Source organism: Mandrillus leucophaeus, unplaced genomic scaffold (assembly GCF_000951045.1).
Source record: "Mandrillus leucophaeus isolate KB7577 unplaced genomic scaffold, Mleu.le_1.0 Scaffold191, whole genome shotgun sequence".
In the NCBI taxonomy this organism is placed as follows: domain Eukaryota; kingdom Metazoa; phylum Chordata; class Mammalia; order Primates; family Cercopithecidae; genus Mandrillus; species Mandrillus leucophaeus.
In genome coordinates this window covers 49,223-59,910 of record NW_012101932.1, presented here as the reverse complement: position 1 = coordinate 59,910, position 10,688 = coordinate 49,223, and the positions used below count along the sequence as shown (strand labels likewise).

Genomic DNA, 10,688 nt, shown 5'->3' with positions numbered 1-10,688 from the left:
AGCCCAGGAAGTCGAGGCTGCGGTGAACCATGATCCTGTCTCTTATACACATCTAGATGTGTATAAGAGACAGCCACTGCACTCCAGCCTGGGTGACAGAGTGAGACTCTGTCTCAAAAAAAAAAAAAAAGAAAATCTGAAGATAAACTTTCTCTTTTCATTCTTTTAAAATGATAAACTTCAAGGCGTTTCCATAATCTATACTGTGTTTCGTTTGGTTTATTCAATAAATATTTGAACCTAGACCCTGGGAATACTGCAACAATAAGACAACATTTTCTCATAAAGTTTGTATTGTAGTGTGGACGATAGATAACAATAAATAAGGTGATTTCAGATTTTTAGCAATACCCAATGAATGAAGCAAAGCAGGGCAATTGTATAAAGAGTAATATGGGGTGCAGTGTAGTAACAGTATTATATATGAAAACATAGTATAATGAGAAGGAGCCACCTGCATGAAGACTTGGAAGAAGATCAGCCACAGAGAAGGAAAAGTAAATGAAAAGCCCCATGTAAGCATCAGGAGGGGAGTGTAGTACAAGATGAGGTCAGAAAGATAGGCAAGGGCCGGGTGCAGTGGCTCACACCTATAATCCCAGCACTTTGGTAGGCCAAGGTGGGTGGGTCACTTGGGGTCAGTAGTTCAAAACCAGCCTGACCAACATGGTAAAACCCTGTCTCTACTAAAAATAAAAAAAATAGCCAGGTGTGGTGGTATGCACCTATAGCCCCAGCTACTGGGGAGGCCAAGGCGGGAGAATCACTTGAACCCAGGAGGCGGAGGTTGCAGTGAGCCAGTACCATGTCGCTGCACTCCAGCCTAGACCACAGAACAAGACTCCATCTAAAAAAAAAAGACAAGGACCAGATTGTGAAAGGCCATCATGCTTTGAATGTGAATGATCTGAAAGTGCAATGGGAAGTGTCTAGAGGACTTCAAGCAGATGAGTGGCCTGATTTATATTTTTTAAGACCTACTTTGGTTTACTGGGGCAAGAGTAGCAACAGAGAAAACAAGCCGGGCGCGGTGGCTCACGCCTGTAATCCCAGTACTTTGGGAGGCCGAGGCGGGTGGATCACAACGTCAGGAGATCGAGGCCATCCTGGCTAACACGGTGAAACCCCGTCTCTACTGAAAAATACAAAAAATTAGCCGGGGGTAGTGGCGGGTGCCTGTAGTCCCAGCTGCTGGGGAGGCTGAGGCAGGAGAATCACGTGAAGCCGGGAGGCGGAGCTTGCAGTGAGCGGAGATCCGGCCACTGCACTCGAGCCTGGGCAACAGAGTGAAGACTCCGTCTCAAAAAATTAAATAAATAAATAAATAAATAAAGCAACAGAGAAAACAAATAGGAAACTATTGCAATGATGCAGGAAAGAGTAGTGACTTTAAGTAGCAGTGGAAATGGAGAGAAGTTTTCCTGGGTTCAATATATATTTAAGTTTAAATATTAGGACTTGTTTATGAATTGGATGTTGTGGGAGGGAAATCAAAAGTTCTGGGCCGGGCGCGGTGGTTCACGCCTATAATCCCAGCACTTTGGGAAGCCAAGGTGGGCAGATCACAAAGTCAGGAGATCAACACCATCCTGGCTAACACCCTGAAACCCCATCTCTACTAAAAATACAAAAAAGCCGGGCCTGGTGGCAGGCGCCTGTAGTCCCAGCTACTCGGGAGGCTGAGGCAGGAGAATGGCGTGTACCCAGGAGGCGGAGCTTGCAGTGAGCCGTGATCACCCCATTGCATTCCAGCTTGGATGACAAGCGCGAAACTCCATCTCAAAAAAAAAAAGCCAGAAATGGTGGTGCACACCTGTAGTCCCAGCTACTCAGAAGGCTGAGATTGAGAATCACCTGAGCCCGGGAAGTCGAGGCTGCGGTGAACCATGATCAAGCCACTTCACTGCAGCCTGGGCAATGAGAGTGAGACCCAGTCTCAAAAAAAAGAAAAAAGAAATGGTTTGCAATTTAAATCACAGATACTTCTCTCTTGCGCATTCTTTCTTTTTAAAAAGCCATCTTAAGTCCGTTTTCATCAAAAATGCTGAAACAATTTGAGACCGAGTCTACCATCATAAATAACCACTGCCCCAGAATTTCATATCAGTAACTTCTAAAAGAGCAAACTGGGAGACCTGAGAATTCAAGGCTCCCATACAAGGCTAAAAGAAAAAGTTGGGGAAATTGTGTAATCATAAATAGAAAAATGACTTGAGGATAGGAAACAAAGATAAGAATAAATGGGTTTTTTTTCTGATGAAGCATGACTATGATCTGTTTGGATGAAGGATAGCATAGTTTCCATAAACAGAAACCCTACCTTCTGGACTTAGAGCTCTGAGAGAACTTGGTAGGACAGTGGAAGTAAGGTCTTTGGGAGCCAAGATTTTGTTTTTCACGTTTGGCATTCCTTCTGGCACCTGGTTCTTTGCACATATTATGTGTAGGCATATGATAAATAATCATTGGTAAAATGAATTTTTGTAACTTTGGCAAGGTTTCATCCAGTAACCAGTTATGTGTGTCTTAATACAAGTTGCATTTTGAAAAGTAGATTCTAATTTGGTCATTTTAGTAATAAAATAAAATATATTTATTTCAATCACTATATACGGATGGTTCTAGGACCCAAAAGGATATATTTAAATACTTTTTGTTTGTTTGTTTGTTTTTGTTTGAGATGGAGTCTCACTCTGTCACCCAGGCTGGAGTGCAGTGGCATGATGTCTGGCTCACTGCAACCTCCACCTCCTGGGCTCCAGTGATTCTCCTGCCTCAGCCTCCTGAGTAGCTGAGATTACAGGCACATGCCACCACACCTGGCTAATTTTTGTATTTTTAGTAGAGACAGGGTTTTACCCTGTTGGTCAGGCTGGTCTCGAACTCCTGACCTCGTGATCTGCCCGCCTTGGCCTCCCAAAGTATTGGGATTACAGGTGTGAGCCACTGCACCCAGCTTAAGTACTTTTTATAAGGAAATATACTTCTATGTAAAATTAGCTTCTAAAAATGAAATTCCAGTTGAATTGGTCTTTATTTAAAACGTGTATATTTATAAAAATGTATTTGTTTTATATTTTATTATATTCATAAATTGTGTATTTTGTGAAAATAAGCAACATATTTAAGATTTCAGTAATACATGAGCCTAGTGTTTGGTTAAATTCTTTATTTATGTTGCCTTTTTTAAAAGTTATGCTTGGCCAGGCGCAGTGGCTCTTGCCTATAATCCCACCAGCACTTTGGGAGGCCAAGGCGGGCAGATCATGAGGTCAGGAGATCAAGACCACAAGGTCAGGAGATCAAGACCATCCTGGCTAACACGATGAAACCCCGTCTCTACTAAAAATACAAAAAATTAGCCGGGCGTGGTTGCAGGCGCCTGTAGTCCCAGCTACTTGGGAGGCTGAGGCAGGAGAATGGCCTGAACCCCGGGAGGCGGAGCTTGAAGTGAGCCAAGATCACGCCACTGCACTCCAGCCTGGCTCCATCTCAAAAAAATAAATAAAATAAAATAAAAGTTATGCTTTAAGCCTGGGCGTGGTGGCTCACACCTGGAATCCCAGCACTTTGGGAGGCCAAGGCAGGCGGATCACTTGAGCTCAGGAATTCAAGACCAGTCTGGCCAACATGGTGAAACCCTGTCTCTGCTAAAAATACAAAAATTAGCCAGGCGTGGTGGCGCACGCCTGTAATCCCAGCTACTCAGGAGGCTGAGACAGGAGAATCGCTTGAACCCAGGAGGTGGAGGCTGCAGTGAGCCAAGATCATGACACTGCACTCCAGCCTGGGCAGCAGAGCAACACTGTCTCAAAGAAAAAAAAAAGTTATGCTTTAAATTCTATTATAATAATTTCAGTAAAGATTATGTGCTATAGAACAGGAACACATTTTTTGTTAAGTTTTAGGTGATTTGATGTGTAATCCAATGTTAGCAGCTGTCTAATTCCTTTTTCTTTTTTCTTTTTTTGAGACAAGGTCTCACTCTGTTGCCCAGGCTGGAGTACAGTGGTGCAATCTCAGCTCACTGCAGCCTCTACCTCCCATGTTCAAACGATTTTCATGCCTCAGTTTTCCACATAGCTGAGATCACAGGCATGCGCCACCATGTCCTGCTAATTTTTGTATTTTTAGTAAAGACAAGGTTTCACCATGTTGCCCAGTCTTGTCTTGAACTCCTGACCTCAAGTGATCCCCCTGCCTCAGCCTCCCAAAGTGCTGGGATTACAGGCATGAGCCACCACACCTGGCCCTGATTCCAATTTATTACATTGTTTTACTTAACTATCTGGTCCTTTAAAAGAAATACATGAAGTCTGGCAGCCTGTTGTAAATTTGCATATATTAGCATGTAAATACATAAAATAATCATTTTCTATTTTGTTTTGTGAGGGTAGAAGGTCCAGCTTAAAAAATGTGTCTGACCTTTTTGTGATGGGAGGAGCTCTTGTTTTAGAATCTGCAGCTCTCTTGCACTGGCTAGAGAGGGAAGGTTACGGCCCTTTAGGAATGACTGGAATATCCATGGGAGGACACGTAAGCCTTTTTATTTCTGCTTACATTTAATTATGTTTATGTTTGTAAGATCTAGAGAACCTGGTTATTTTAAAAATTCACTTTAGGTATAGAATTAGTTTTGGTAAAAGTAGGAAGCAGAAACACATTCCAAACTCTTACTCCAATTATGAAGTAATGATGTTAATTTTTTGCATGATTTATATAGACACTGTAGTATTCCACAGTTGTATCTCAGGTATTAGATTTAATATTTTATTACAAATTAATTATAAAATTTAACTTTTCAAGTCTCAAGTATAAATGCCCAATTTTGCTGTTACATTGGTCAAGATAGCTGAATTGGAAAATACTTTCCATTTATCTATCTCCCTAGTACCACCAACCTATTTTACTTTTTGTCTGCCTTTTAGAGTGTACTAAAATGGATTCCTAATTGCTTTTCTGTCTCTAGTCTTTTATTAATCCTTTTCTTTTTTCTTTTTTTTGAGACAGAGCCTTGCTCTGTTGCCCAGGCTGGAGTGCAGTGGCTTGATCTCGGATCACTGCAAGCTCTGCCTCCCGGGTTCATGCCATTCTCCTGCCTCAGCCTCCCAAGTAGCTGGGACTACAGGTGCCCATCACCACCCGGCTAATTTTTTGTATTTTTAGTAGAGACTGGGTTTCACCATGTTAGCCAGGATCGTCTCGATCTCCTGACCTCGTGATCCACCCGTCTCGGCCTCCCGAAGTGCTGGGATTACGGGCATGAGCCACAAAGCCCAGCCTCTTATTGATCTTTTCCTTAACCATTTCTCCTCCACACCCTAACTACAGTGATCTTTCTAAATCTTGTCTTTGTTCTGTCTTGTTCAAAACCTGCCAAAAGCTTGTGGGCACACTGGGCTCCAGCTGTGTCACATGCTAGCATCCCTCTAGTGCTCCCTTATTCTCTTTCACCTAGCTGAGTAACAGCTTACCCTTCTGTTTCAGCTGTGACACCCAGCCTTACCTCCAGACTATACTTGAAACTCTCATTAGTAACTTTTTACTGTACTTTACTGACTTGTTCAGCAGTCTGTTTTCTCCATGAAGCAGTTGAGACATAGAAGGCCAGGAATATGCTCTGATTTATTACTTGGCACATATTAGTCACTCAGTACATTTTTTAAAAATTATTAGTATTTTGTTTGTGTGTGGGCTCAAGTGATCCACACAGGTTGGCCTCCCAAAGTTTTAGGATTATAGGTGTGAGCCACTGCACCTGGCCTAAAAAATAATCATACCCCAACCTAGGCAACATAGTAGTAAGACCCTGTCTCTACAAAAAAATTGTTTAAAAAATTAGGCATGGTGGCACATCTCTGTAGTTGTGGCTACATGGGAGGCTGAGGGGGAGCCCCCGAGTTTGAGTCTGCAGTGAGCTGTGATCATACCACTGCACTCCAGATTAGGTGACCCAGACAGAAGCGAGATTCTATCTCAAAATAATAATAATTATTATTATTATATGAAGTTTCTTTATTTCTCTTGAATTTGAAAGTTAAGTTCAAAAACTTACTCAAATTTAAAACTACATGGGCGCAGTGGTTCACACCTGTAATCCCAGCACTTTGGGATGCTGAGGCAGGCACATCACCTGAGGTCAGGAGTTCAAGACCAGCCAGACCAACATGGTGAAACCCCATCTCTACTAAAAATGCAAAAATTAGCCAGGTGTGGTGGCACACGCCTGTAATCCCAGCTACTCAGGAGGCTGAGGCAGGAGAATCGCTTGAACCTGGGAAGTGGAAGTTGCAGTGAGCTGAGATCGCGCCACTGCACTCCAACCTGAGCAACAGAGCAAGACTCCATCTCAAAAAAAAAAAAAAAAAAATTCAAAACAACTACCTGACAGTGAAACAGAAGATGGAAAAGGATTTATATTCCTACCTAGTAGTGTTTCCATTGTTATCACCTAGGTCAGGTCCTTATAACTTTCACCTGGATTACTGCCTATCAACTGGTCTTCCTACCTCAGCTCTCCCCTTCTCTATTCAGTCCTGTAAACTACTATCATGTTACCTTCTTTGAATCACTTCTTTGACAATACTACTCCTTTGCTCAGACCTCTTTATTAATTCTCGATTATCTATAGAACAAAGGACCTCTAATCTGATCCTGATTAATCTTTCTAGCCCTACATATCTCCCTCACTCCATTGGCCACATGTGCCTATTGACCATCCCAACTGAAGCATATTGGTTATTTCCCTATGAGACCCTGTGCATTCTCACCATCTTGCCTTTGATCATACTGATTTATTTCTATGGAAGACAAGACCCTATCTTTCATTTCTCTAGAAGACTCACCCATTTCATGAAGCCTGCCTTTCCCTTCTGATTCCTCCAGCCCAGAAGGGAAAGTAACTTTTCCAGAAGATAAAGTTCTCCCTTCTCCAAAAGGCAGAGTAATTTTCCCTTCTCTAATCACACCCATTACATTATTTTATATCTATTATGTAATCTGCTTTGTGGTTCCCCAAATTCTTTGCATACTCAGTCCACCTCAATGGTCTGTTTTATAGTTGTGATTTTGCTGTATCTGAGTAAGTCACTTACGTAATGAGTGTGTTTACCCTGCTGCCCAGCATCTACATCTCGGCATCTTTGCTCCATATTTACACAGTAGAAAGTAGCTCTCAGTGAATGGTCTTGAGGTTACTTAAAGTTTTCTATTACATTTTACTGCTTTCTAAGGGGGAAATTAAATGTTGTTGAATTTATGATTTGGGAAGTTTAATGAGGTTGCTAGACATTCTCACAAATGTTTGCAGACTTTGTGTTTATCTGACCAACTTACTGCACTGAATGCTTAATATTAAATATTTTTATTTTACTGAATAGAAACTCTACAGAAGCTCTCTAAACTATCTGTTATATTACAGATGGCTTCCTTAGCGGTATCCAACTGGCCTAAGCCCATGCCATTGATTCCATGCCTGTCTTGGTCCACAGCATCTGGGGTCTTCACTACGGTAATTTAATTGTAATTAATATTAGGTAGCTATATATAATTAGAGGTAATTGTTTTGGGGGTCCCCAAAACCACCCTCAGCTTTGGTGATTCATGGAAGGAATTATAGGACTCCTGAGTCGTATGATGATATAGTCGTAATCATGATTAAGGCTTAACTACAACAAAAGAAACCAAGAACAAGCTTCCGAGATTCCTCTCCTAATGGAGTGTTACAGTTCATGCTTAATTCTTCCAGCAATAATTATTGACAGTAAGTGCAAAGCGCTGTCCATCAGTGAAGCTCCCCTGAGCCTTGCAGTCCAGAGTTTTTATCAGGGGTTAGTGACTTGGATAACTTCTGCCTAGCATGCACCAAAAATTCAGAAGGAAAGCAGGTGTTCAGCAGAAACTGCATTGTTTATATAAGCAGTTTAGATACAGTGACCCAGTCTTATCTTTTAGGAAAAGTTTTATGAAAGTATAGAAAGCTGTTTATTGGTCAATTTCCCAGACTCCAGTTAAGGGCCAACCTTACATGCAGGTGAAAGATAGGCAGTCTCAGGCCGGGAGCGGTGGTTCACACCTGTAATCCTAGCACTTTGGGAGGCTGAGGCTGGTGGACCACCTGAGGTCAGAAGTTCGAGACCAGCCTGGACAACTTGGTGAAACTCTCTCTCTACTAAAAATACAAAAATTAGCTGGGCATGGTGGCACATGCCTATAGTCTCAGCTACTTGGGAGGCAGAGGCAGGAGAATCACTTGAACCCGGAAGGCGGAGGTTGCAGTGAGCTGAGATAGTGCCATTGCACTCCAGCCTGGGCAACAGAGTGAGATTTCGTCTGCCAAAAAAAAAAAAAAAAAAGATAGGTAGTCTCACACAGTAATAATAATAAAAGTATTGGGCAAATTGCCTTATGATGTGGTTTGATCTTAATTTAGCTTATTATTTCAGGGTGTGTTGAGTAAATCAATTAATTGGCGGGAGCTGGAAAAGCAATATTATACCCAGACAGTATATGAAGAAGAAATTATTCACATGCTTGAATACTGTGGAGTAAGTATTTCACTTTCCACCCAACATTGGTGGAGGGGGGAATTGATTGTATATTTAATGATTCAGGTTTTTAAAGAGAATAGCAAATTTTTAAAAACATAGCTAGCCGTACATACTATTTTTTAACTTCAAAAATTTTTCATTTTTTCCCGGGCATGGTGGGTGACACCTGTAATCCGAGCACCTTGGGATGCCCGAAGCGGGTTGATCACTTGAGGTCAGGAGTTTGAGACTAGCCCAGCCAAACCCATCTCTAAACACCATCTCTGTAAAAATACAAAAATTAACCGCATGTGTTGTTGGATGCCTGTAATCCTAGCTATTCAGGAGGCTAAGGCAGGAGAATCTCTTGAACTTGGGAGTTGTAGGTTGCAGTGAACCAAGACTGTGCCACTGCACTCCAGCCTGGGTGACAGAGTGAGACTCTTTCTTAAAAATAAATAAATAAAAATTATTTTAAAATAAAACACAGATACAGAGAATCATGCAAAGCATATATGTGGTTTACTACATTTATTAAAAGGCAAACACACTGTAACTACTACCTAGGTCAAAAATAAAACTTGACCACCCAAACCAGAAACCCCTTCAAATGTGTCCTAATCACAAAGCCTTCCTTCCTGCATTATTAGTAATCATTATCCTTATGTTTATTCCTTCTGCTTTTAAAATAATTTTATTATCCAAATGTGTATCTGTAGACCCTATAGTTCTTTTATTTGAAGTGCCTTTAATAAGTTGCCTTCTGACAGAAAACCAAACACCACATGTTCTCACTCACAGGTGGGAATTGAACAATGAGAACACTTGGACACAGGGCAGGGAACATGACACACTGGGGCCTGTCGGGGGGTGGGGAGTTGGGGGATGGATACCATTAGGAGAAATACTTAATATAAATGACAAGTCGATGGGTGCAGCAAACCAACATGGCACGTGTATGCCTGTGTATCAAACCTGCACGTTGTGCACATGTACTCTGGAACTTAAAGTATAATAATAATCAATCAATCAATCAATCTGTAAAAAAAAGAAAAGAAATAAGTTGCCCTACATCCCTTTATGTTCCTTATAATTTATTTCATGAAGAATTTAGGTTATTTGACCTGGAGGGTTTCTCACAGTCTAGATTTTTCTGTTTGTGTTCGCATGGTACAGTTCAGCATTTTGCTCTACATTGCCTGAAAATTGGCAGTTGGATCTAGATAAAGGCTTGATTAAACTCATTGTTTTGATTTCTTTCACAAGCCTATAGGAAACACATAATATCTGATTTTCTCTTTTTTTATGATGTAAGCCTCTACTGATGCTTAATGACTGTATCAATACATTGATGGTTGCTGATATTCTATTATTTCTTTTTCATGTATTAGTTTGAATACTTTTATAGGGAGACACTTACCTCATATATTATTTATTTACATTGTACAGTCATGTTATGCATAACAATGCTTCAGTCACATATATAAAGTGACCCAAAAGATTTTAATACGATATTTTTACTATACCTTTTCTTTCTCTTTTTCTTTCTTTTTTTTTTTTTTTTTATGGAGTCTTGCTCTGTCGCCCAGGCTGGAGTGCAGTGGCACAGTCTCTACTCACTGTAACCTCCACCTCCTGGGTTCAGATGATTCTCCTGCCTCAGCCTCCCAAGTAGGTGGGATTACAGGTACCCACCATCACACCTGGCTAATTTTTATATTTTAGTAGAGACAAGGTTTCACTATGTTGGCCAGGCTAGTCTTGGAACTCCTGACCTCAAGTGATCAACCCACCCTCGGCCGCCCAAAGGGCTGAGATTATAGGCATGAGCCACCGTGCCTGGCCTACTGTACCTTTTCTATGATTAGATATACAAATACTTACAATTGTGTTACAGTTGCCTACAGTATTAAGTACAGTAACATGTTGTATAGGTTAGTAACCTAGGAACAATAGATTACACCATATAGCTTAGGTGTGTAGTCAGCTATACCATCTAGGTTTATGTAAATACACGGTGATGTTCACACAACAATGAAACCACCTAATGATGCATTTCTCAGAACATATCCCATCATTAAACAACACATAACTGTATTTACAAGTCCTTAAACTTAGAATACAGTTTTGAGACTTTAACAGGCAATATTTCTTTTTTTT

General features: G+C 41.0%; 1 protein-coding gene across 1 annotated transcript in view; it reads left to right on the top strand.

The window, feature by feature from the left end:
* The window catches only part of LOC105538409 (chromosome unknown open reading frame, human C4orf29), a 67,219-nt gene that overhangs the window by 45,940 nt on the left and 10,591 nt on the right, over positions 1-10,688 (top strand). Inside the window, exons 8-11 of the mRNA XM_011978260.1 lie at positions 2,334-2,364; positions 4,393-4,536; positions 7,421-7,510; positions 8,445-8,546. Of these exons, the coding sequence (XP_011833650.1) occupies positions 2,334-2,364; positions 4,393-4,536; positions 7,421-7,510; positions 8,445-8,546 (367 nt within the window). The remainder of the gene's footprint in view (positions 1-2,333; positions 2,365-4,392; positions 4,537-7,420; positions 7,511-8,444; positions 8,547-10,688) is intronic.